This window comes from Erythrolamprus reginae, chromosome Z, assembly GCF_031021105.1.
Source record: "Erythrolamprus reginae isolate rEryReg1 chromosome Z, rEryReg1.hap1, whole genome shotgun sequence".
NCBI lineage: Eukaryota > Metazoa > Chordata > Lepidosauria > Squamata > Dipsadidae > Erythrolamprus > Erythrolamprus reginae.
Genome location: NC_091963.1, coordinates 83,355,266 through 83,382,970, shown reverse-complemented (window position 1 = coordinate 83,382,970; position 27,705 = coordinate 83,355,266). Strand labels below are relative to the sequence as shown.

General features: G+C 45.2%; 1 protein-coding gene across 1 annotated transcript in view; it reads left to right on the top strand.

Annotated features, from left to right (window-relative positions):
* CLASP2 (cytoplasmic linker associated protein 2) overlaps positions 1 to 27,705 on the top strand; it is an 817,644-nt gene that overhangs the window by 326,451 nt on the left and 463,488 nt on the right. The window contains exons 11-12 of the mRNA XM_070727408.1: positions 24,372 to 24,442; positions 25,285 to 25,344. Of these exons, the coding sequence (XP_070583509.1) occupies positions 24,372 to 24,442; positions 25,285 to 25,344 (131 nt within the window). The remainder of the gene's footprint in view (positions 1 to 24,371; positions 24,443 to 25,284; positions 25,345 to 27,705) is intronic.

Here is a 27,705-nt window from a genome sequence, read left to right as displayed (position 1 = left end):
AGAGGCAGGGGCGGCCGTGGCTCCCTTCTACTGCCCGTGCCTCCCTGCCCGCCCCCCCTGCGGGCTGGCAGGGGGATGGGGAGCGCGCGCTCGAGGAAAAGGCTGTGCGTGGGGTATTTTGGAGTGCACGCGCGCAGCTTACGGGGAATGGTGCTGGACACCTCTTAACATCGTCCTCTATAGCAGTCTTCATTTGGGAATTGGTGCTTGGCTAGATTTAAGGTTTTGAGAAACCCAAAATGGCCAGCTTGTTTGACATCATGATGCTGCTAGAGCATTTGCAACCTCAGAGTTTGCAGCAGGCATACCTTACTGTCCTTCCATGTTAAGCCATCCCAGTGAGTAAGTAGTTGCAGATGCTCTCAGAACCATGGATTGGCCAGTAACTCCAGAATTTGGAGATGTTCACATTCATGCTCGCTGCAGAATCTCTGTTTGACACCGGTGCTGTTTTGGGGTTTTTTGTAAACATGTTTTATTTTTATTTTTTTCCACATCAGAAACATACATAATATTACATATACCTTAATATGCATATATTATCATTTAAAAACAGTAATATCATAACCTAAATTACATTCCAATTTTAATTTTATTATTCAATTTATCTCAATCTTTTCACTGTACACTCCCCTCTTTCTATTTCAGGTGGCTATTCCATATTCTGGTTTCTCTTCTGATTGTATAAATGTTTCACCTTTTACCTGGGCTATTTGTTGAGGAGTGTGGCTTATAATGGCATGGATTACCTCTTCCCGTTGGCTGTTATATTTAGTATCTGGGATAAGATGTCCGCCAGGAAATTCTTCCCTGCTGGAATATACTTAAGGGGGTATCTGAAACAGTGGAAATATTGTGTGCACTGTTTCAAGGACAGTCGATGTGGCATCTGGAGATCCAGATAGGATCCAAATGGCATACCCCCAAAACTGATAACACCCCGGGGACAATTAATGGCGGTTGTCAGGATTCTGAAAGATGCCCTAATTAAATCATAAGCCTTAAGCCAAGTTTCAAAGTTAATCCAGTTATTTATTGGGTGCTTCATGCTGGCCCGAACCAGGTGGGGCCAACTCTGTCCTCAATTAATTCACATTTTGCCTTTGTTTTCCCCTCCCCCCAATATGCATCATTAACTACATTCCTGAAGCAATTTTACAGGTTGTAAAAATCATGTCCTTCTGATTTCCATGGAGATAACTTTGGCATATTGGTTGGAATGTGCTTTCTTTTGTCTGAGATACCAGCTCCTTGATGCAGCTGCAAAATTTGTTTTCTGATTCCCCTTGCCTATGGCAATTTGAGAGCAGGTCAGTGATGCTTTGCAAGTTGACATTCCACTCCCCTCACTTCCTGAAGGCAAAGCAAAGACAGTTTGAGTACATATATAGATTTTGGGGTTGCGATTCCTCCAGAGGCTTCTTTGGGATGTCTGCGTGGAATTTAGCTATGTCATTCTGGATGTTTCTACTCTTTACCCAACATGCCTCTAATAAGGGATAGCCCTTTCACTTGATTAAATATTGGATCTGTCTCCTGTACCACCTCAAGTTGAGGATTCATTGCACCTCATAATGGGTTTGCCACCCTATGACCACTGGAGCTTCACTGGAGCTTCACTACCCTTTAAGAGGCTTCCATGGAATAACAGTTGTATCTTCTCTAGCAGCTGAGGCAATTTTAATTGCATCAGGATCGGGTTGATGATCTTCACTATGGGGAATGGCCTCATGAACTTGGATACCAGCTTCTTACTGGCAAGGTTTTAGCTCAAGTATTTTGTGGAAAGATAGCCCCCTCCCCAGCTAGAATGGTTATTATGGGGCTTGGTGTTTGCTTGCCTGTTTCTTATAGGTCTATGTCACTTTAGCTAGCACCTTCTTGATGTTTTCCCATGCTGTTTTTAGTGTTGACAGCCAGTCTGTCAAACTAATTGAGGAGGGGGGAATCCCTTTGGTATTCTGGCATTGTGACGAAGTCCATGCCTTTGTAAGATCTTACCTCTCCAATCTTCCCAAGAATGCAGGACTTTTGAAACTGCATTTGTTCCAAAAGAAGTTTTTATTGAAAGGATTTGATAACAAGAGATCTAGGCAAGAACTGAAGTTTCTCACTTAAAACCAGATATTTAAAACAATGCTAACCAAATCCCTCCCTCACTACATAATCACAGGGAAACAGAAATAGAAACTTCATATAGAGATAAGCACAATAATGCAGGAAACAGAAACAGAAGATCACTCCATTTCTCCCCCATTCCTCCCACCAAAATGCCAACTTCCCTGTACAAATATCTGGGACCTGATATGCCACCCATTCTAGAAAAACAGGAAGTCCATCTGAAAGAAAACAGAAGAGGGAAGGGGAGACAAAGGAAACATTAAATGAACAAGGTTTGTCAGGGTACAATTGATGAAATATTTAATCAATAAAATACAATTGATGAAGTATTAATTTAGAGGTATGCACATGTTTTTTGTGAACCCATTCATTATGTGTGATGGGGAGGTGTTTCTAAGCCACCAGATACTGAGTGGTCTCATGGAATTTCCTAGAGTCAAGAATTTTCTAAATCTCAAAATGTTGTTCACCTTCTACCATAACAGGGGACAGAACAGACTTCAGGCTTCAATAAGCTGCAATGGAAAATGGGGTGGCTTTGCCATAATGATTTAGGAAGATGTAATTCCACTGTGACAGGATTAATTATACAATCTATAGGGAAAGGCCCAATATATTTAGGACTCAACTGTTGCAAAGATTTTAGAAACGTTGTGGAAAGGTAAACTTTGCCCCCCACTTTATAAGGTTAAGGTTCTGTTCATTTCTTGTCTGCTTGTGCTTTACAAGCAGCCTTGGCTTCATTTAAGGCTTTGCGGACCATCAACCAAATGGTTTGTGTAGTGAAGGAACTGAGCAGTCAAGGCAGGTATAACTCAACTTTATTTAAACACAGAACTGAGGTAACAAAACACAAAGACAGGGTTTTATACTTCCCAATTAACCAATCAGAACACAAGACTACTCCCGCCAAAAGTCTCCCCCTGCTGGTAGCCTAGAACATGACACTCCTTTCCCCTAGGGGGGGGAGCATACAAAATCATCCAGGTATGCCGGCCTACGTCTGGTGCGCCCCGAACAACGAGGCATGCTCTGGTGCCCTTTGATTTCTCTAGATAACACTTGTGGGCCCTTTAACTCCACTGTTCCTTCGGCCAAACCCTCGGCTTCGACTGTTGGGACCTTTGGGGGTTCCCCATCGTTCCCCGTAAACATCTGGGGAGGACCCATGTGTAACTCATCCCTCTCTAGGACGGAATACTCCAAACAAGGAATGCCCTCCCCATGGCCAGGACCTTCTTCCTCTCTCCCTGGGTCAAGTACATCAGCTGACCTGGCTCTTAATTGGTCCACATGACGATGCCACTCTCGCCCATCAGACAACACCACTGTATATGCTCGAGGCCCCCGGGTACCGCTAACAGTGCCGGCAACCCATCTAGGCGAACCCATGAAGTTTTGGGCAAAAACCAAGTCCCCGGCTCTAAAACATCGAGCAGCTGTAATTTCTCGTTCAGGTTCAGTGTACAGAGGATGAAGTCTGTCTAACACAATTCGCAATCTCCGTCCCATTAAAAGTTCAGAGGGGGCCTTTGATGTTGAAGTGCAAGGGGTGGTGTGTTGAGCCAATAACATCTCATCTACTCTCTCCTGCAGCGTACCTCGGGTGATTTTAGACAGCATCTCTTTAGTGCTGCGCACCATTCTCTCCGCCATGCCATTGCTGGCCGGATGCCACGGGGCAGTCCTAGCGTGACGAATACCTAACCCCGCGAGGTAGGCCTCAAACCCCCCAGAAACAAATTGTGGACCGTTATCGGAAACGATGACGTCAGGGTACCCGTGAGTTGCAAATAGAGCTGATAGCCCCCTGATAATGTCTCTTGTTGTTGTAGATGACATAATCTTGACCTCTACCCACTTCGAGTACGCATCAACCACTATCAAAAGCATCCTTCCTTCCATCGGACCCGCAAGGTCGATGTGAATCCTGGACCAAGGCATATTGGGATTTTCCCACTGAAGGGGGGCAGCTGCAGGAGGGGCTGTATGATTTTGTTGACAAGGTTGACAACTGGCAACCTTATTTTCCACTGCCTTGTCTAACCCCAGCCACCAGATGTAGCCTCTCGCTAACGCTTTCATCCGGACTATTCCGGGGTGGCCAATGTGTACTAACTCCAACACTCTAGACTGTAAATATGGGGGAATAACTACCCTTGAACCCCATAACACACATCCCCGTAACACAGACAGTTCCTTTCGGCGGACCCAGTACGGTACAAACGAAGGCTCACTGCAAGAAGAGGGCCAACCGCGTAAAATCCATGACATCACCACAGAGAGAACAGGGTCTTTTGCTGATTCGGAAGCAATTGTGGCAGCAGATACTTTGATAGGGCACGACTCTATGGCTAATACGGTGGAAATGGGAGCAGGGTCTGTAACAGGTATAGATAACGGACATCGGCTCAACGCATCCGCGTGAGGAATGGTGCGACCTGGTCGGTACATCAGATCATATGAATAGTTAGCTAAAAACAGGGCCCAACGATTTAAACGAGGAGAAAGAATTTCGGGCGTTTGTCTATTTCCCGCCAGTATTCCCAGGAGGGGTTGATGGTCTGTAACTAATTGAAATTTGCGGCCATATAAATAATGATGGAAACGCTTGACTCCCGCCACCAGAGCCAAGGCTTCTTTATCCAATTGCCCATAATTACGTTCAGGGCGGCCTAATGTTCTTGAATAATATGCTATAGGAGCTTCCTTTCCTGAGGGTAGAATGTGACCCAGAACTGCGCCCACCCCATAAGGGGATGCATCACACGTTAATATCAATGGCAAGTTTGAGCTATATTGTACTAAAATATCATGAGATACCAACACCTCTTTAATGGCCGTGAATGCGTTGGCCTCCGCTCTACCCCAATGCCATGGAATCCCTTTAGCCAATAATTTATGCAGTGGTTCTACAATTGAAGCCTTGTGAGGGAGGAACATGGCATAAAAATTCAATAAACCCAAAAAAGATTGTAATTCGGTTTTGGATCTGGGTTCCGGAGCCTCTGTGATAGCTTTTATTTTAGCAGGGGTAGGATGAATTCCTTTGCTATCTATGAGGAAACCTAAAAACTCAACACTTTGAGAAGCAAAAATACATTTTTCCGATTTAACTCGCAACCCCACGTCTTGGAACTTCTGAAGTACGGCTCTGACTCGCTCTAATAACTCTGGGCGGGATGAGGCGGCTATGATCACATCATCGAAATATGGCAAGGTGCCAGGGATTCCATATAGTAGGCGCTCCATAAGCCCCTGGAATATTCCAGGGGCAGAGCTTATTCCAAATTGTAACCTAGTACAACGGAACGCCCCCCGATGGGTAATGATTGTTTGTATATCAGCTGTCTCAGTGTCCACTGCTAACTGTTGGTATGCACGAGACAGGTCAATTTTCGCGAATACCTTTCCTCCCTCCAATGAATGTAATAGATGGGCAACCATGGGTACAGGGTAGGAATGGTGTGCTAACGCTCGGTTAACCGTGCACTTATAGTCCCCACATAAACGCACAGATCCATCTTGTTTAATTGCTACCACTAAAGGGGTTTCCCATTTGGCTTGGTCAACCGGCTCTAAAATTCCCAGGCTAATCAGACGATCTAATTCTGAATCCACGTTACCCTTAATAGCTAAAGGCACCCGCCGGGGCTTCAGGCGAACAGGAGGGACTAATGGATCGAGGGTCAATGAGACTGGTGTGCCCAAATATTTCCCTAGAGTACCGTCAAAAACTGTAGGAAACTCTTTTGCTAACTGTTGAGACATGGTTAAATCATTAACAACATTTATACCCTCTATAGTGAACCCCAATGCTGAAAACCAATCTAATCCCAATAAACTTATAAAAGGGCCATTTACAATCACAAGGGGTAACCGCCCCTTAAAACCTTTGTACTGCACCGGAAAATGACCTTGTCCCACAGTGGGAATGACGTTGCCTTGATAGTCCTTTAAGAACACAGTGCACGGGCCCAAACGACTTTTAGACAAGCGGGGAAACAATCGCTTGATAGTGCTCCAAGACATCAACGAGACAGAGGACCCTGTGTCGAGTTCCATAGGACACAAGGATCCACCAATTCGCACGTACACAGAGATTTTTGATGACGTCGCTGCTTTCCCTTGCTGAGATGACAGCTGCGGAGCTTGGAGAGTGTTGATTGGAGTCGCAATTTGAATGACGTTGCAGGAGTCACGGCGGCCGAAAGGTTCCCTCTGCCACGCCCTCTGCTGTTGAAAAAATGGCTCTCTGACAGGAAAAGGCTGCGTGCTGGCATTCCTTCGCATACGACAGACCCTTGCTATATGACCTTGCTTTCCACAACGGCGGCAGTATGCCTCGCGGAATCCACAGAGCGATCGGGGGTGATCTCCGCCACACCCCCCACACGAGGAACGCGATGCCCCCAGGGAACGGGAGTCTCCCGAGGGTGTTTGCCTTTGCCTGGATGAGATGGCTAATTTATTAATTTCTTCCTCTTCTTCTAGCTTCAAATTTTTTTCTATTTCTGGTGGCAATATTGCAGCAGCTGCAGTGCTATGCGTAGTGGCTGTGTCTGCAGGCAGATCCATCTCTGCCAATGACTGTGTAGACATCTCCACAGCCCTAGCCTCTTTTAAAGCAGCCGCTAGTGTCACTTCAGACATTGTTAAAAGCCTGCGCCGCAGTCTGGCATCCCTCACCCCATAAATTAAACGATCCAAAAGATAATCATCCAAATCTTGAAACTCACAGGATTTTGCTGCGCGCCGGAGGGCTGCCATGTATTGGTTAATTGTCTCCCCCTCTGCCTGATTTCTGTGATAGAATAAATATCTACGAGCGCTGCGAGACGGTGGGGGGGCATAATGGTTTTGTAGAGTTGTAAGGAATTCCCCCCATGGCACATCATGAATAGATCGAGGGGCAAATAATGACAGGGAAGTCTCTAACATGTCGGTCCCACAAAAACTCAAAAAATATGCCCTTTTTCTGTCACCAGAAAGATCTTTGTAATCATTTGAAATCAAGAAGCACTCAAATCGGGCGAGATAAGCTTCCCAAGATTCCCCTTGAGGATTAAACGGAGGAAAAACTATTTGTGTTGACATTCTGAATTACCGGTACTTTTCCTCACGACGGCAGCTAGAAATGTGGATTCTGATCCAACTTTCCTTCGTCGCCAGTGTAGTGAAGGAACTGAGCAGTCAAGGCAGGTATAACTCAACTTTATTTAAACACAGAACTGAGGTAACAAAACACAAAGACAGGGTTTTATACTTCCCAATTAACCAATCAGAACACAAGACTACTCCCGCCAAAAGTCTCCCCCTGCTGGTAGCCTAGAACATGACAGTTTGCAAATGATTGATCTACAATTTCAAGGAGGGTATATCTGGTTCATGTGAGGCTAACTCAGGCATAGCATTAAATTCTTGCCCTATGGCCACCCTGAAAGGGGTAAAACCTGTGTATGCATGAGCTGCAATATTATAGGCTACTTTTGCAAAAGGCAGTAGTTCATTCCAGTTGTCCCAGTACAGTGGTACCTCTCTAAGAACACCTCTAAATAAGACCTTTTCTAGATAAGAACTGGATGTTCAATTTTTTTTTGCCTCTTCTTAAGAACCATTTTCTACTTAAGAACCCGAGCCAGGAAAAACTTCCCAGAAAATTTGAGAGCGGCACGAAGGCCCAGCCAGTTTCATTCATTCATTCATTCATTTGTCCAATAAACAAATACATAGGAAGAAAAATAGACATGTAGTAATATATGTAAGGATAAAGTGAACTTAGAGGAGAGGATATATGAAAGAAAGAAAATATACTGTATATGATAAGTGAGAAAGGAAAAACAATTGGACAGGGGATGAAAGGCATACCAGTGCACTTATGTACGCCCCTTTCCTGCCATTCCCCCTTTAATCCCAGCCATCTCGGGCTTTTCTGGACTGCCAGAGGTGCCTTTCGGTGGTGCTTAAGGAGGCTTTGGCAGTCCAGTGCGAGTGAAGCATTTTTCTTTCTCTGGGCGCTTGGAGAGGGAATAAACCTCTACCAGTGCCCAGAGAAAAGAAATGCTCCCTTCGCTCTGGGCAGCCCTTTCTCTTGGCGCTTGGAGAGGGAATAAACCACTTTGCTGTGGTGAGTCCCTCACGCTGCCTTCCATACACTGGCATCAGGTTACATGCCGGAGTGTCTGGGCGTGGAAAGGCAAAAGGGGACACTTCGCCCCGGCCGGATCAACTCGGCTTCAGCCAAACCGAGGAGTCACCACAGTGAAGGAAAGGCGCTGGCTACAAAGCGAGCGAGCAAGAGGAGAGGGGAGCACTTCAGCATGGGAAGGAAGAGGAAGCAGATAGCAGCAGCGGGAGGTTCCCCCCTCTCATTTGCCTGGGTTTCTCTCTCTGGCACAGTGTATGGGAGGCAGCTTTGCGCCAGGTATATGGGAGGCACGTGCTTCTCCTTGCCATCTCAGATTCCCTCTTTTTTTTTTTTGATTCTCCTCACCTCACCTTCTTTCTTCAGCAGCGCCAGTCTTCCTCCTCTTCTTCCTCCTCCTCCTCCCACCCAAATTTTGAGCTTTTATTTCTTTCCTAATGTGTTTGCACACATTATTTGCTTTTTCATTGATTCCTATGGGAAAAATTGCTTCTACTTACAAACTTTTCTATTTAAGAACTTGGTCATGGGACGAATTAAGTTCTTAAGTAGAGGTACCACTGTAATTAATAAAACCACACTGATACTGATTCAGAACTGAGTTCATTTGTTCTGTTTTCTTTGCGGATGATGACTACAACAAAGTCCTTGCTCTGTCCCAAATAGATTCAAAAATGTTTTCCAGAACTTTGACTTGAAATGGATCCCACTGTCCAAAGTAATATATTGTGGGGTCCCTTGCAAGTGGTAAATGTGAATCAGAAACAATTTAGCCAAGGCTTTATCCATAGGAATCTTTTGGCACGAGATGAAATGAAGCTGTTTTGAGAAAAGATCTATGACAACCCAAATCATTGTGTTCTCCACTGCATCTGGAAGGAGAGTCCAACATGGGTAGTTAACCAATCCTATTGGTAGAGACTGAGTTAAATATTTACATATTAATTGAGTACCGCCCCCTTGTATCCCCCATGAGCTCAGTTTTAAAAACTCAGTCCCAATGTAGACTACTGAGTTTTACTCTTAGGAATTAAATTGTTTAAAAATGATTTAAGTGTAACCTGTTTAATTTTTCTTTCTTTTGTCTTTCAGGTGGTGATGAAGATCTGGATGGGGTCTATGCCCTCCGCGGGCAACACCCCCAACAAATCTCCTCAGGGGTCTTTTCCCCCCGTGGGAATCGCCCCGGAGAGGACCACCTCAGCCTGGGGTCCCTGGTCTCCGAGGCCATACTAAGGCTGCGAGCCGAAGGTGGGGAGGTCCACCCCCCCACTGGGAGGCTCGGCATCGCTCCCGGGACCCGGCATGGACTGCCGAAGGAGCGATCAGTTGTTCGGTGGCAGGGAAAGAGTGCCGCCGAAGCCGCCGAGGGAAAAAAAGCCGCCGCCAGAAAAGCCGCTGCCGAAAGAAGCCACCACCGCTACAACAGCGCTGCCGCCGGGACCACCAGGCATGTAGGGCAGCAGAGGTGAGAGCCAGGGTGACCACCCTGGCAGAGACCGCCATCAGCGGCAGGGAACAGGCTGGCGAGCCCGGAAAGTCCGCGAGCGGCACGGGCGCCGCCATCTTGGATGGCCATAATGGGCCGGCGCGATTAAGCACAAAACGGCGGGATTCTGGTGGCAAGGGCACGAAAAGGGCTATTAGACCCCAGTGCACTGGCGCAAGAGGCTAGAACGCCTGGGCGCCATTTTCAGGAGCGAATTTCGAGCGGCTAAGGTGCGGAGTGACGGAGCTGCTGTTGTACAAGCATTACCAGTGAGTAAGCATGACAGATCAGGCCGGGACTGACAAGAGCAGCTCCCCCACGGTAAAAGACAAGGGCAAGGGGAAGGCAAAAGACAAAACAAAAGCCTCCCATTCCTCTGGTGCCTCGTTAAAGGACGCTGAGAAGCGTATTAAGGCCCTTGAGCAGAAATTGGAAGCGGCCCTGCAGCCCTCCCCACGGGATTACCCCTTACTCGGAGGCAACCGCTAACCCCTGATCAGATGATCACCCAATCCCCCTTGGGGACCACCGGAATCTTGCCAGAGGGGGACTGGTCGCCTGAAAGACAGCTTCAACCCCTATCTCAGGCTATGCCATCACCTGGCACCTCTTGGACCAGACCGGGGTCTGCAGGCCACTCAGTCCGAAGCCTGCAGGGACCTTCTGCTACCTTTACCCCCACAGCAGCAGGCCTAAGGGGCCCATCGGGCTCCTGGCAACAGATGACACCTGACCTACAGGAACTCATTGCCAACGCTTACTCGCAAGGCATCGCAACGGGGGTGCAACAAGGTGCTAGGCACCCTCAACAGGCTCCAGAAAGAAACCCTTGGTCGGTACCGCCCCCTTCGGGTATGGGGTCCTTGATGGAGGAACCACAATTTGAGGATAGCGACAGAGAGTATGACTGGTCAGAGGATGAAACAGCACAAGAACAACCACCATCAGTAGACCTGTTCAAACCGGCGCTTTTCAGAACCTTGCTTTGCAAGGCCAAGCAGGTGATGAACCTGCAGGGCGCGCCCAAAGCAACTGAAACTACAGACACGACAAAGACTTCAGAGGCCCTCCTCAAGGAGCCTCAGCCCGAAACCGACCACTTCCCGGCATCACATATCTTTGTGGAAGGAGTCAAGCGGCCTTGGCAGCACCCGGCAGCGGCACAAGGGCCCTCGAACCTCGAGAGGAAGTTTTACACCTTCGACGAGGAGGTAGAGAAACTCCTTGAGTTCCCACCAATTGACCAACTGGTAGTGACTCTTGTCTCCAGCGCCTTGGTGCCCTCGGAGACTGGTGACAGCCTGAAACCAGAGGATAGGAAGGCGGAGACATTGCTGCGAAAGGCACATCAGATGGCCGGCTGGGGGTTCAGGGCGGCTGCCGCGGCATCTTTCATCAACAGGGCATCCATTATGTGGTTGCAAGAAATGCAATCCAGGCTCGGGCCAGAAGACGGGCGCCTCCGCCAAGACCTGAGCAAGCTGCAGGCAGCAGCGGAGTTCTCGGCAGATGCCACCCTCCATGCAGCGAAGTTCTCGGCTAGAAGCATGGCAACCGCTATGTCATCACGGTGCCTCCTCTGGCTTAGAAACTGGCCGGCGGACCTGAAATCTAAGTGGTGGTTGGCCTCAAGCCCGTTCCAAGGATCCATGCTGTTCGGGGAGAGTTTGGAGAAGGTCCTCATAGAGGACAGAGACAAAAGGAAAGTGCTCCCCAGGGCTAATAGGAGGCAGGACCGCAGGACCATTCCATACACAAGACGTCAGAACCCTCGCTGGGAAGCCAACTCCGGAATGGGACAGGCCCACAGATCCTTTTCTCAGGGCCAATACAGTCAATACAGTCAACCGGCCTTTCGATCCGATCGGGGATCATTTCAGGACAGACCCCGAGGCTATCAACAATTGAGACGGCCATTTCGAGGAGGCAACCAGAGGGATTTTCGTCGCTCCAAGTGACTCTGCCGGGATGCCACTAGGAGGGAAGCTCCAACATTTCAGTCCCTCCTGGCGGCTCACGTCATCCGACAAATGGGCCTTGGCCACGGTTTCACAGGGACTGCGGTTGGAGTTTGTCCAACCGCCACCCAACCGCTTCCTTCATTGCCCCGTAATACGGGACTCACAAAGGAGGCTACAACTCCACAAGGAGATCCAACATTTATTGGACATTCACGCCATAGAGCCGGTACCCTGTCAGGAAGAAGGCAGGGGTTTCTACTCCGTGATTTTTATAGTGCCCAAGGCCTCGGGAGGATGCCGGCTAATTCTAAATCTAAAACAACTGAACGTTTTCATAAAGTACAGGAGATTTTGAATGCACTCCTTACAGACAATTATAGCATCCATACGGCCCCAAGACCTATTAACATCCATAGATCTGTTGTGATTCCGTCTGAGGCTCCTCAGTGAACGGCTGAACCTCTGCCGGCTCCCTGCTCAGAGGGGGAGGATGAGGAACAGGAGGAGGAGGAGGAGACCCAGGCAGAAGGGGAGGAGGAATATCAGGCCGAGGGAGAGGGAGAACAGCCAGAGTCCCCCGGGGTGGAGCTCTCCCCAGCAAGCAGCCTGGAGTCCTTAGATGAAAATGCTCAAGCCATCATCGATCACAGGCAGAGAAGAGCAGAACAATGAAGGGGACAATTAGCCAGGTACTTCCAGTCCTAAATAGGTAACAGCTGGGTTTGGGTGTGGTTCTCCCCAGAAAGGCTGAAAAGGCAGACCCACCCTTCCTGTCTTGTGGAGTAGTATCTTTGGGAGTCCTGGGACCTGGCTGTGATCTTTGGCGTCTCTGATTCTGACTTGTGGCCTTGAAGGCTGAGACCTTGGGGAAAAAGGCGTGGGGGCTTATTCTCTACAGTGGTGTGTGTGCCAGCAAGAAGTCTGCTGTATTGTCTGGCCATCAGAACTTTGCTGTGAAGCCTCATAGCCTGCCTGTTGGGAAGAACAGGTTTTTCTCTGTGTTTATTTTTCAAACTATAAAGTGCTTTTGCTTTTACCAGCATGTCTGGCTGCTTTTTCCAGTTGGTGTTGAAGTCTGGGGGCACCCAGACAGAACAAGATCTAAGGGAGGCGTACCTACATGTCCCCATTCATCCAAACCATCGGAGGTTCCTCCGCTTCTGCTCCGAGGGGAAGCATTTTCAGTACAGGGCCATGCCTTTTGGCCTGTCATCAGCCCCACGGACTTTCACCAAATTGTTGGACATTTTGACCGCGGATCTACGACAGCAATCAATCCGGCTGATGGCCTACCTGGACGACATAATCATTTTGTCCAGGTCCCCATCGAGGGCCAGAACCGATTTGGACAGAACCGTGCAAACACTGGAATCTCACGGTTTCACAATCAATATGGAGAAAAGTCAACTGTCTCCCACTACCAGACTATTACACTTGGGATTGGTCATAGACACCTTGTCAAATACGGTATCCCTTTCTCCACAGAGACAACTCACCATACGCCAACTGATCTCCAGCATTCAACACAGCAGGAGAGTTCCACTGGCATTGCTATCAAAAATCCTGGGGACCTTGGTGTCAGCCATAGGCATCGTTCCTTGGGCCAGACACCATATCCGAGGGCTGCAGTGGTTCTTGCTTCCCGCTCAGAAGGCCAAAAGGAGCCACTGTGGCAAGAAGGTACATGTCCCACGGACGGTCAAAGAGTCCTTGAGATGGTGGACATCGCAAGCCTTGAGCAAAGGGTCCCCCTTCCGGTTACGGAATCCGATAACCCTCACGACCGACGCCAGCCTCTCCGGATGGGGGGCACACATTGGGCATCACATGGCCCAAGGTCTCTGGTCAGCCAAGGACTTGGAACCAGTCAATATAAATTTCCTCGAGCTGAGGGCAGTCTTCCTGGCCCTCCAAACTTTTGCCCCACTAGTGCAGGACAGACATGTACGGGTCCTGACGGACAATGTGGCAACCAGAGCCCATCTAAACCACCAAGGTGGCACGAGGTCGCAACGCCTCATGGAGGAAACAACTCAGCTCTTCAACTGGGCCGAGAATCACTTGGCGTCCTTGACAGCCGAACATATTGCCGGCATCAGCAATACTCAGGCGGACTGGTTGAGCAGGGCCATCCTGGACCCGTCAGAATGGAGATTGGACCCCGCCATTTTCCATCAGATAACTCAAAGGTTCGGGATTCCTCTAGTAGACCTGTTCGCAAGCCAGCGGAATGCTCAGCTCCCCAGGTTCTACACGAGTTTTCCGGAACCGGGGGCAGAAGGGATCAACGCCCTTCTCTCCCCTTGGCCACCCGGCTTACTCTACGCCTTCCCTCCAACGAGCCTCCTTCCCAAGGTGGTGGAGAAGATTCTGGAGGAGAGAGCGGAAGTGCTGTTGGTGGCTCCACACTGGCCTCGACGTCCGTGGTTCTCCGACCTAGTGGCACCTCCGTGGAGAATCCTGGACTGGATCATCACCCTCAGTCAGGGGAATCTGCAACATCCGGATCCCCAGTGGCTGCATCTAACCGTGTGGCACTTGAGAGGAGCAGGCTGAAACAGCAAAGGTTATCAGAGAAGGTCATAGATACAATACAGGCAGCACGACGTCCATCTACTTCAAGGATCTACCAGGCGACTTGGAGAGCCTTCTGTAAATTCTGTGAACAGCGTCACTTGAACCCGAAAGAAGCGTCAGTGATTGCAGTGCTGGAGTTTCTACAAACAGAGATAGAATGGGGCCTAGCTCCCAATACCCTGAATAGACAGGTGGCAGCCCTCGCCACTATGATACAAGTTCCGGAGGCACGCTCATTAGCCTTTCACCCATGGGTGAGAGACTTCTTGCGAGGAGCCATGAATAAACACAGCCCTCCAGTACGACGGTTTCCATCATGGGACCTTACCTTGGTACTCAAAGCATTGACAAAACCACCATTTGAGCCCTTGAGGTCCATCTCCTTACGACTACTCTCCATTAAAACAGCGTTCCTGGTGGCAGTAATGTCAGCACGTAAAGTGTCTGAAATAGCGGCCTTATCAGTTAGGCCGGACCTCTGTATATTTTATCCGGACAGAGTCGTGCTAAGACTAGATCCCACCTTTATACCAAAGGTGAATACTATATTTCATAGGAAACAGGAGCTGATACTCCCTGATTTTTGTACTCATGGGAACCATACATCTGAATTGAGATGGCACTAAATAGACGTAAGGCGAGCTCTGAAGATCTACATCAGACGGACAGAAATGTTCAGGAAATCTGAACAGTTGTTCCTTTCATTCTCGCAACCTAAGATGGGACTTGGATTGGCCTCAAAATCTATTAGCCGTTGGATCAAGGACTGTATCACGGAAGCATACAAGGCTAGGGATCAAACCCCACCATTAGGGTTGACGGGTCACTCGACACGGAGTGCGGCTGCATCAGCTGCCTGGTCTACGCAAGCTTCCATAGAGGATATTTGCAAAGCCGCAACCTGGGCGGCTCCTTCAACGTTTATTAAACATTATAAGTTGGACTCTTTTGCCTCAGCGGACGCAGCATTTGGAAGACGTGTTCTGCAATGAGTTTGTTCTTCCCCGATGTCTCTGATAAGACCTTCTCCCTCCCATGGCATATCCCATGTTGGACTCTCCTTCCAGATGCAGTGGTGAAGGACCATTGTACCTACCTGAATGGTCTTCTCGCTGCACTGGAAGGAGAGTCCAAACCCACCCGGCACTGCTAAGTTCAGGGACGCCGGAGTTGGGGGGAATTGTTTCGTTTGATAGTTGACAATAAAAATTGGTTATCCTCTTACATTGTCTTCGTTTTTAAAACTGAGCTCATGGGGGATACAAGGGGGCGGTACTCAATTAATATGTAAATATTTAACTCAGTCTCTACCAATAGGATTGGTTAACTACCCATGTTGGACTCTCCTTCCAGTGCAGCGAGAAGACCGTTCAGGTAGGTACAACGGTCCTTTCCAGAACTCTTGGCAATTCAGCAATGAAATCCATGGAGATCTCTCTTCATGGTGCTGAATGGTCCGACACCAACTGCAGTAGACTGGAGTTTCCCCCCTGCCTGCGTTTAGCAATTGGGACAACTTGCTATATAACATTCTATGTCCTTTTTTAATGGCCACCAGAATTGCCATTTCAGTAAATGTAACATTTTTAGAAAATCAAAGTGACCAGCTAATTTGGAGTCATGACAATCTTGAGTAGTTCCCAGCCTTTCTCTAGCTGGGACATACCACTTATTTCCCACCCAAGCTAGCCCATCTTTTATTTGGACTAAACCAGTCATGTGTTTCTAAGATTTTTTTGAAATCTGTGATGGTGGCATTGTCTAAGGTGGAGGGGTCATTCATTGCTTGAGAGCATGTTATGACCTTAGCTGCTAATGGGGAGGTTGGGATTATAAGCTTAATTACTTCTTCCATGTAACTTGTATTATGGTAGCCTGGACAAGACATCTGCCCAAAACATTTTCCCTCCCAGTAAATATTTGAAATGGAAATTAACACATTTGAAGGACCGTGCTTACAGGCTTGTTTTGGAGGCATTTTCTGTGGGATTTTGAGTGCTTTGAAATTCTTGTGGTCAGTGTATACTTGGAAAGGTATTTTACTTCTTTCCAAGAAATGTCTCCAAGTTAGGAATGCCCATCAAACTGCAAAAGCCTCCTTTTCCCATATTGCCCATTTCTGTTCAGTTTCAATTAACTTCCTAGAGGTGTATGCACATGGTTGTAATTTACTTTCTTTATTATGTTGGAGTAAAACAGCACCAACTGGTGCTGGCATTAGCCTGGATTACAAATGCTTTCTCTCGGTCAGGGTGTTTTAATACAGGTTCAGCCAAAAAGAGGGTTTTTTAGTTTTCAAATGCCACTTGGAAGTGTATAGTCCAGTTTAGTGGTCGGCTAGGTTTCGATTTACATTATCTACCTCCTTGGTTTTTAACAGATTTGTAATTGGCAATACTATTTGAGCAAAAGAAGGAATAAGCTGCTTATAAAAGCTAGCAAACCCCAGGAAGCTCTGCAATTGTTTCAGAGTACCGGGTGGGGGGTGTTTCCAACTTGAGGACTGCTCTGACTTTGGCGGGTCCATTTCCACCACCACCACCGGTGAGATTCTGTCTTATCTATCTTGGTAATCTATCTTATCTTGATGAAAATCACATTTGGAGAGCTTGGCAAACAAATTAGCTGCCCTTAATTTCTTGAAAACCTCGCACACCAATTTAACAGTATTAAATCAATATATATTGATAGTTTCAGTATAAATCAATATATATATATATATCAATATATCATCAAGATAAACCAAAACTCCCTTATACAGGTGCTCATGCAGCACCTCATTAATTAACTGCATGAAAACGGTGGGAGCCCCTTCGAATCCCAATGGCAAAACCTTGAACCGAAAACATCCTAGCTGACAATTAAATGCTGTTTTCCATTTGTCCTTCTCAAATCATGATCTGTTAATAAGCCTCCCACAAGTCTAGTTTAGAAAAAATTCTCTCCTTTGCCTGATGGGCCATCATGTCCTTCATTAAGGGTAGGGGATAAAGATTTTCCTTGTAAATAGCATTTACCCCTACAATCCACACATAGACATAATGAGCCATCCTCCTTCTCTTGGAACAGGATGGGGGCAGCCACCTAGGGTTTTGCTGGTTTGATGAACCCACACATGATTTATCCTGTTTCTGCGGAGTCATAGCGTAAAGTTTTATCTTATGTAGTTGGGCTCTTGGTAAAATCTTGGTGGCACAATCCATAGACCTATGTTGGGGAAATTCACCTGAGGCCACTTCATTTAAAACATCCATCAAATCCTGGTATTCCCTAGGGCATGCCTGATAGGGGTCCATTTGATGCAGCTGCAGCTACCTCCTCATTCTGTGGTATTTCAGTCTGGTGGGGTTCCCAACCGTCAAACATAGCGGAGGTTCAGTAATGATCTGGGGTGCTATTTCTTGGAAATCCGCCGGGCCAATGATTTCCCTTAATGGAAGAATTAACAGGCATCACTATTTAGGAATTTTGGCCGAACAAATTCATCCTATGGTTCCAGAACTGTTTCCAGAGGGGGATGCCATCTTTCAAGATGATAATGCACCAATCCATAGAGCAAGAATTGTTAAAGAATGGCACGAGTAACATTCTAATGAAGTTCAGCATCTCATCTGGCCACCACAATCACCAGACCTCAACATTATTGAGCATTTATGGTCGATTTTAGAGATTCAAGTAAGAAGTCGATTTCCACCACCAGTCTCTAAAAGAACTGGAGGGTGCTTTAACTGAAGAATGGGCTAAAATTCCTTTGGAAACAATTCACAATTTGTATGAATCAATACCTTGGAGAATTGAGGCTGTACTTGCCACAAAAGGTGGAGCAACACCATAGTAAAAGATATTTTGATTATTTTTCAAGGGGTTTCCATTTTTTTGTCCACCCCCTGTAAGGCACATCAGACAGGAACCAACTCATCAGTTGGTTCAAAGATGGCTTAAACAATGACCTGGCCAATGCCTGCGTGTCCCATGAAACCCCAGTCAGCCTACAGAGCTGTTGTGTCTTTGCTGAGGAAGCAGAAATCAATCAAGCCTGAAACCAGTATGGCACAAACCACTGGTTTCTGGAAGAATTTCCCACTGGAAGGCAGAAGGAAAGAAACCAAATCTCGCTCTGCCTGCCACGCTCAGCTGCCTGCTTCCACAATGGGAAGGTTGCCACACAAATATTTGTCTGAAACAAATCATGCCAAACCAATCTCATATTCTTTTTCAACACCATGATCAAATCAGTAGACTAATGCAATAAACCTAATATACGTGGACTTCAGTAAAGCTTTTGATAAAGTAGATTACGATCTCCTAATCCACAAATTAGAAAAATCAGGGTAAATTATAACACATGTAGATGGATAAACAGTTGGCTGACCAACTGCACCCAACAAGTTGTCCTCAACGGCTCTAAATCCACATGGAAGGAGGTAGGCAGTGGAGTACCACAGGGTTCAGTCCTGGGCCCTGTGCTCTTCAACATTTTCATTAATGACCTAGATGAGGGAATACAGGAGAAATAATCAAATTTGCAGTCTGGATGAAATTATTATTTTGGCTGTCTCCAAATGTAAACACAGACAGAGGACAGAAAAATGGTAAACGATGATTCGTCAGAGAAAATCACATCTACTTTATTTTGCCACTGCTAGAGGTTCCATTTCTGGTGGTTTCTACACCACTCTAAATGCTTTGAAACATTTGTCTTTGAGAGCAGAGGTTTTCTAATTGCAACTCTTCCGTGGAATCCAGATTTGTGAAGCTCCCTTCGAACAGTTTTTGTGGAAACTGAGTTCTGTATGTGTCTATTGAGCTCTGCAGTGATTTTAGGAGCTGTGGTCTTGCGATCTGCTCTAACAATTCACTTTAGAGTCTGATGGTCTCTCTCAGACAACTTCGACTTTCAACCAGACCTGTGCTTGGCTGAAGACATTTTCCCTTCTCCTTGAAAAGCAGTTTTGAGACATTACGTCTTGAAAGGCCAAACATTCGGGCACTTTCTGTTACACTAGCACCTGCCATTCGAGCACCAACAATTTGGCCTCTTTGAAAGTCTGAGAGGTTTGCCATTACTAGAAGGTTATAACCAATTTCCTTAAATTTCTGTAAAAAAAAAGGTAGTTGAAAAAAACATATCAAATAACAGAATTTTTTAAAATATTAAAATATGTCAAGTTTTGATTGATTTGAACATATTCAAACATAATGATGCCAAAAAGTCAAGTGTTTCCATTTTTTTGTCCACCCCATCTCTAGTTTTGTGGTCGCTTAGGGGGTCCTCAAATTTCCATTTCAGGGCTGTCATGAAACAGTTGAAGTTGCAGAGCTCTGCATTATGGTGGCTTACCATCCAACGTGCTGCTGATCTTTCTAGAGCCAGGGTGACAACCCTCATTTTGGTGCCTTCTGTAGGGACATCTTTCCCATATTCCTGCACAATAATTGTGTTGTTAACGCCATGCAGAGTAGTAGGGGTGAATTTCCTGGAAAATTTGCAAAGGACTCATCTCTAAAATAAGGACTTTTTTAAAATAAGGAGTTCAAATTTATGCTCTTTATGGCAAATGTAAACAATATATGGAATTTAAAACATTTTATCTTAATTTGTAGTGAACATAATTTTACAACATTTACATAGCCTATATAATGTGTCATAGAGAGAGGAAAGTATAAAAGGAAATAGAGAAAAGAGAAAAGGAAAGGAAGGAAGAAAAGGAAAGGAGAGAAGAAAAGAAAAAGGAAGGAGAAGGAGAAGAAAGAAGAAGGAAAGGAAAGAGATTTGCAGAGGCTTTTCATTTTGTCTATTGGTCATATAACAACCTCCTCCTTCTGATTTACTGAAAACTCTAGTATCAAGAGATAGGTAACGTAACAATGCAACCATATTATGTGCCAATTTCCTTCAGTCTTCATTGGCTGAAAAATAAGGGAATTAGAGTCCATCTTAATTGGATGGCACTAAACAAATTTGCTCTGTTTCTATCAATCTTAAGAATTTAAATGAATGGTTTGGCTGGGGAAATTCACCCCCAGTCCCAGGGCCCCTTGGGATCAACCAGGACACCTGCAGACCTCCCCTGTCTCCTCAGGCATTGGAAGTGTGTGGGGGGAAATACTTCTGAAGGAGATACAAGGGTGGCTGAGAGCTAGTTTCTGTCCCGCAAGAAAGATTTGGTCCAGAACCAATCCCAACATGTCTTTGCATTTTTACCATGTTAGAAATTAAATTTCTGATAATGTAAAAATAGCTCATAACTTACCTTGCTAGACAGCTGTTATCATGCCTAAAAGCAAGATATTCTTCTTATTTTTGTCTGGAATACCATTTAATCCAGAGCCTGACTTCTGGAAATAAAAGGCTGATAAAAATGCAAAGACAAGGAGTACAAGGAGCAAATAAAAGACCTTCCATGTTGGGATTAGTTCTGGACCAAATCTTACTTGTGGGACGGAAACCAGCTCTTGGCCACCTTTGTATCTCCTTCAAAAGCATGTTTCAATGCCAAGAGGCAGGGAAGAGCTGCAGGTGCCTGGTTGATCTCAAGAGGATCTGGAAGTGAATGTGAATTTCCCCAGATAAAACATCCTACAGACCTCTCCATCCCCTCTTCTGTGACATTGCGTTCTTCCAATCGCTGGTGGTCAGCAAATTCAAAAAGGACTCATAACCAAAGCGGAATATCAGCAAACAGCCAGTTCCTGCAAACAAAAAATAAAAACAGCAAAGGCACAATATGAACAACACCTTGCAGCGGAAGTCAAAGACAACAAAAAAAGATTCTTCCAACACATCAACAATAAGAAGAAAATCAAAGAAACAATCGTCACACTAAAAAATGAAGAGGGTAGAGAAATCACAGACAGCAATGACCAAGCACAGCTACTCAACGCCTACTTTGCATCAGTCTTCACACAAAAGGGAACCTCCCTCCAACCAATCTGCAATTTAACTGCAACAAACTGCCCCAGAACCGAACTCAACATAGACAAAAGCACAGTGAGGGACTACCTGAGGGGACTCAACGAATACAAATCACCAGGGCCAGACGGACTTCACCCCAAAGTCCTAAAAGAATTGGCAGACACCATAGCGGAACCACTCCTCCTCATCTACCAAATATCCTGGATCACTGGAGACCTACCGGAAGACTGGAAGCGAGCTGACATAGTCCCCATCCACAAAAAAGGCAAAAAGACCGACCCAGGTAACTACAGACCAATCAGTCTGACCTCTATACCTGGAAAAATACAGTGGAACCCCGACATAAGAGCTACTCTACTTACGAGCAACTCGAGATAAGAGCTGGGAGGGGAGAGATATTTTTGTTCTACTTACAAGCCCAAATTCGAGATACGAGCGCCAAGGAGCTGTCTCCTGAAGCCGAACGCTAACTTCCGCGTTCGGCTTCAGGAGACAGCTGCGAAGCGGCGCGCGTGTTTTAAAAGGTTGCAGCCAGCCTGGGGGGCTCGGGGGGGGCTTGCAGCCGGCCTGGGGGGCTTGCCAGCACCCCCCCGATCCCCCCAGGCCGGCTGCAACCTTTTAAAACACGCGTACGGCTTCGCAGCTGTCTCCTGAAGCTGAACGCGGAAGTTAGCTCTTTTTCTTTCTCTCTTTTACCTTCCCTTCCTCTATTTCTTCTTTTCTTTCTCCTTCCCACCTTCTTCCCTCCCCCCCTCCCTTCACTCATTCCTCTCTTACTCTCCCCTTTCATAAGTTTCCTTGCTTCCTTCCTCTGTTCCTGTCCCTTCCCTCTTTCCTTCCTTCCTTCCCACCCTCCGTCCATTCATTTATCCCATTTATACCTCTGTCCTACAGGATTGGGTGGCAGAGAAGTTGAACATATGTAAATTTAAAAGTTTAAGAAAGTTTACAAGTTAAGTGAAAGAAACTTCATTATTCATTTATATGTACATGTACATTTCTTCATTAAAAACTTGTCTTTCTGCATAATTTAGACTAACTTTGTGAGTTTTTTGAGGGCTGGAACCAATTAAAATTATTTACATTAATTCCTATGGGGAAAAGTCGTTCGAGATAAGAGCTGCTCGACTTAAGAGCCCAGGTCCGGAACGAATTAAACTCGTATCTCGAGGTACCACTGTACTGGAGAAAATAATCAAAAAACAACTTACCCACTTCCTAGAAACAAACAAGATCATATCCAATAGCCAGCACGGATTCATCAGAAACAAATCATGCCAAACCAATCTCATATCATTTTTCAACACCATAACCAAGTCAGTTGACCAACGCAACTCAGTGGACCTCATATACTTGGACTTCAGTAAGGCTTTCGATAAAGTCGACCACAATCTCCTAATCCACAAACTAGAAAAAAATGGAGTAGATTACTACACATGTAGATGGATAAACAGTTGGCTGACCAACCGCACCCAACGAGTTGTCCTCAACGGCACCAAATCCACATGGAAAAAAGTAGACAGTGGAGTACCACAGGGCTCTGTCCTGGGTCCTGTACTCTTTAACATCTTCATCAACGACCTGGACGAGGGAATAAAAGGGGAACTAATAAAATTTGCAGATGACACCAAGCTGGCGGGGGTAGCCAACACCCTTGAGGACAGGCTCAGAGTACAAGAAGACCTAGACAGACTATCACAGTGGGCCCATACCAACAAAATGAGGTTCAACACCAACAAATGCAGAGTCCTCCACCTCGGCAAAAAGAACCCTAGACATACATACAGCCTGGGAGATACCCCACTCAGCAGTAGTGACTGCGAAAGAGATCTTGGAGTCTTGGTGGACAATCAACTAAACATGAGTCAGCAATGTGCAGCAGCAGCCAAAAAAGCCAACTCAATCCTAAGCTGCATCAACAGAGGAATACGCTCCAAGACCAGGGAAGTACTAATACCACTCTACTATGCCCTGGTCAGACCCCACCTGGAGTACTGCATCCAATTTTGGTCACCTCACTACAAAAAAGACATCGAAACACTGGAGAAGGTGCAAAAAAGAGCAACCAAAATGATTAGGGGACTCGAAACCAAGACTTACGAAGAGAGATTGAGAGAACTGGGCATGGACAGCCTAGAAAAAAGAAGGTCTAGAGGGGACATGATAGCAGTTTACAGATACTTGAGGGGTTGCCACGGTGAGGAGGGGGTCTCTTTATTCCCCAGGGCACCAGAGGGCCGGATGAGGAACAATGGTTGGAAGCTGACCAAGGAGAGATTCAACCTGGAAATAAGGAAGAACTTCCTGATGGTCAGAGCAATCAACCAATGGAACTGCCTGCCAGGGGAGGTGGTGAACTCCCCAACTCTGGACACCTTCAAGAGGAGATTGGACTTCCATTTGGCTGGGGTGCTGTAGGGTTTCCTGCTCAGGCAGGGGGTTGGACTCGATGACCTTACGGTCCCTTTCAACTCTATTAATAAAATAAAATAAATTATCAGTAGACATACAATAGTAAAAGTCACATTAATAAAAGCATGCCAAATGTAGTTTTACATTTCAATAAAAAGGTTAGTTGTTTCATTGAAAGCACTGTTATTGGGTTTTTTCCCCCAGCGAAAAAACATTAATCATATTTTTGCTAAACTAAAACCTCTATTCAGGTTATCATATTTTTCAGAGTGTAAGATGCACCTTTTGCCTCCCTAAAAGAGAGAATGTTAGTGGTCTTACACTTCTTCCCACCTGTTTTTGCAAAAGACAGCCTGTTTTTCACAAAAACTGGGGTGTTTGTGCCTTTTGCCAGCCCTCAGAAGACCTCCCAAACCCTCTGCGTGCCCCAAATTGGCCTGTTTTTCATCCATTTTTGCAAAAAGTGGGATGTGCAAAGGGTTTGAGAGGCCAGCAAAGTGCTCCTGAGGGCAGGGGGCATGGAGTACAAACACTTTTTTTCTTATTTACGTCTACACAATCTTGGTGTGTCTTATAGTCTGAATAATACGGTAATTTGCCCTATTTGCACTCAGAGATACATACATGGGTGTTGGGTTGCGATTTGGGCACTCGGTCTCAAAAATGTTCGCCATCACTGATATAGTTTATATCTGATAAACACTGATATAGATATATTTATATATCATATATGCATTTTTTCCTTTTCAGCATACACATGTGCCAAGACTCATACCTTTAATAACCAGCAACTGTACCTCAAAATCTGTGGCAGTAAGGAGGTAAGGCTTTTGAATTTTAACCTTTGAATATTACATTAACTAATATTAGAAAAATATGAATATCTCTAATAACAATTTTAATCTTTGCCGCAGTGTAACGTTAAATCTATCAGTATCAAAACTATAATCTGTAAGCACTTACTCATGGTTATATCTCACAATGGCAGCAGGACATCACATGAAAAACATGGATAAAAGTGCCCTATAAATCTTAAAACATTAAAAATTATAGATCTAGCAAAAAATGACCTTGAGTGCTGTTTGTATATACGGTTTATTTTAAAATGTTATATTTTTCGGCAAGAATTCCCCCCGCCCCCAATAATCTGACATGAAGTGCATTTTAAGGAAAATTAATAGGCATAAATTTCAAAATGTAATGAATGGAAATTAATATTAAGAATGACTTTTGCCATAAAATATAGCTACATCTAGGAGGGATATTTTTCCAAATTCGGATATAGGAGTTTGCTGACAGTTATCAAGTTACAACAATAATTGGGACCACATTTTCCATCGCTAAGTGATGCAGTTCTAAAGCACATAACATGCCATATGATGCATTTTTGCTGTTCCTAATAAAAAATATCATTTGTTAATGATTACAAATTGAGTTGTATAGATCATGCAGATTTACTTCAAAGATATGTATAATGACTCAACCTGGGTTAACACTAAGGTATAAAGGGCATCATAATGTGTCCTTCTAAATTCAGTATAATTGTTTGCTTGTCAAATTTCTGGACTTTTAGTAATTAAAAAAATTTAATATGTTAAAATCTTTACCTTCTGTAACTAATTCAAATAAATTTAGAATTGACATTATACCTTATATTTTCTAGGCGCTCTTTTGAATTTCTAGACCTATTGTTGCAAGAATGGCAAACCTATTCTTTGGAAAGGTATGATTTATGTCTCTTTTTCAGTACAGAAAAATGGTTCTTTATTCTTTATTTTCTCCTGTATTTTTAAAATACAAAAATATTTTGTTTGTTTCAGAACAACTATGAATCTTGTTTAAACATAATGTGATCTGATTGAGAGGCTGTCTGTGTTTGTATCAGTATGTGTATGTGAGTGAGTGAGAGAGAGAATTGTTTATATTGTTGCATGAATGAAAGAAGTACTGTATTTTTAGGACTATTATATACACTAGTGTATATAACGCACCAAGATTTCAAAGAGGTAAGTAAGAAAAAAGGTTTTTGTCCTCCCCAGCTCCCAGGAATGCTCTGCAAGCCTCCCAAACCCTCTGTGTGCCCCGTTTTTTCCAAAAATTAGCCCATTTTTCACCCATTTTTGCAAAAAATGCGGCACACCCAGGGTTTGGGAATTCTGCAGAGTGCTCCTGGGGGAAGGCAAAAACGCTTGCATTTTTGTGAAAAATGGTTTGTTTTTTGGTTAAAATGTTGTGGGCATTTGGGAAGCCTGCAGAGTGCTACTACTGGCTGGGGGAAGGCAAGAACACCCCCCATTTTTTCACAAAATGGGGGTGTTTTTTGTTTTTCCCCAAACCAAACCAGGCCTCCCAAACCCTCTGCACACCCCATTTTTGTGAAAAACAGGTCCGTTTTCCTCAAAAATGGGACACAGGGCCAGGCTTTTGGAGGCCAAAAATGGCTGCAATTTGATGTATAAGATGCACCGACATTTCCACACTCTTTTAGGGGGGTAGGGGAAGGTGCATATTATACTCCGAAAAATACAGTATTTGATAAAGTTTGATGAAAGAGTTCTTGAAAAAGCAGTCTATGGGCACTGTTTCAAAAATATATTGCAATTGCCTTAAATTGTGATAGTAAATGGTATTTTCGTTGGTATGATATTTATTCAGAACCATGTATGTGATCTGATGGGAAAATGTTCTTTACTAGAAGAGCATTCCAACTCTGGGTAGCTAAAACTTAACACTAGAAGCTTTGTTTGTTATCTTCTTTTCCTCTAATTGTTCTATATTTTCTCTTCCATTGATAGAGAAATGATATGGAAAATAAGTATATCAGTTTTCCCTGTTTAAATGTCTATAGAGGTTCTCAGTCCAAGTCATGGTTGTTCCAAAGGTGTTTTTTTAAAAAGAGGCAACTGAACTTTCTGCGGGGGTTTTTCAAGCTTGTCCACGCCAAGGATAGAACTCCATTCAATTTGAATTTACAGAGGATGGGGGAGGAGCTACTGGCTGAGAACTGTGAGTTTGAGAAAGAAAAAGAGGAGAAAGGTAGCAGCCCACACGTCTAACGCTGCGCAAATCATAAAACGGGACACTCAACCCCATCCAACCAGGATTAAACTCTCCCACCACACTCCCACACTCATATTCCAAAATACCTACACACATCCTGCAAATAACCTAACAAACTAAAAGCACAACTTCCATCATTCTACTCTCCCACACCCACCTTGCAGACATATGGAAGAGAAACTAGGGTGAGGCTCGGGGTCTGATTCTTCCTCGCCCTCCTACCATCTCCAGTCATCTTCCCAGCTTAGGCTGGGGAAAGGGCAAACTGGCCGAATTGCTCATTCTCCCTGATTGCTGTCGCTGTCCTGACTGGACATTGTTGCTTAGCCCCCATGGCAGTTTTCTCTCCGGGATGGCTATTTACTGCAGACTTTGCTTAATGTCAGAATTTGCTTCATTCAGAATTTAGGAAAGTAAGATTTGAATTTCAAAGAACACTTTTACTATATCAGAATTGAATGCAAATATGAACAAGCGGGATGATACCTCCCACCTACCAGACATCTGGAAACCAGCCCTCAAACGTATCCCAGCCATAGAAACCAGACTCAGAACACACATTGCAAAACAATCAAGTAGCCTGCAAGCTCCAACTACTCAGGACATCACGCCTAATCAACAACCATTAACTAATCAGCATACCTCAGCTACATCAACGACCCCAGGTGTTACCCCACTGATTCACCAGGAAGTTTCTACACAGCAGGCAATTGCTGAGCCATCAAACCACACCCAGCCACCAGTATTTATAAAAGGAAGGCAGCTCAGGTCTCGCTGTGTTCGCCCTAGGACAAGGACAGAAACACCAGCCTGAAGATGATGAGTGGGACCTCGTCGAAACGTCACCAGAAACTTCCAAATCCTACACGGGAAGATACCCGAATATACCAAGACCATCATATATATATGATGTCAATGTCCTCTGTTCCAGCATTCCACCCAGAAGCAACTTACATAAAGATGAACAAAAAGCACTCACCAACTTGAGGAAAGACAATAACATAATCATCCTCTCAGCAGACAA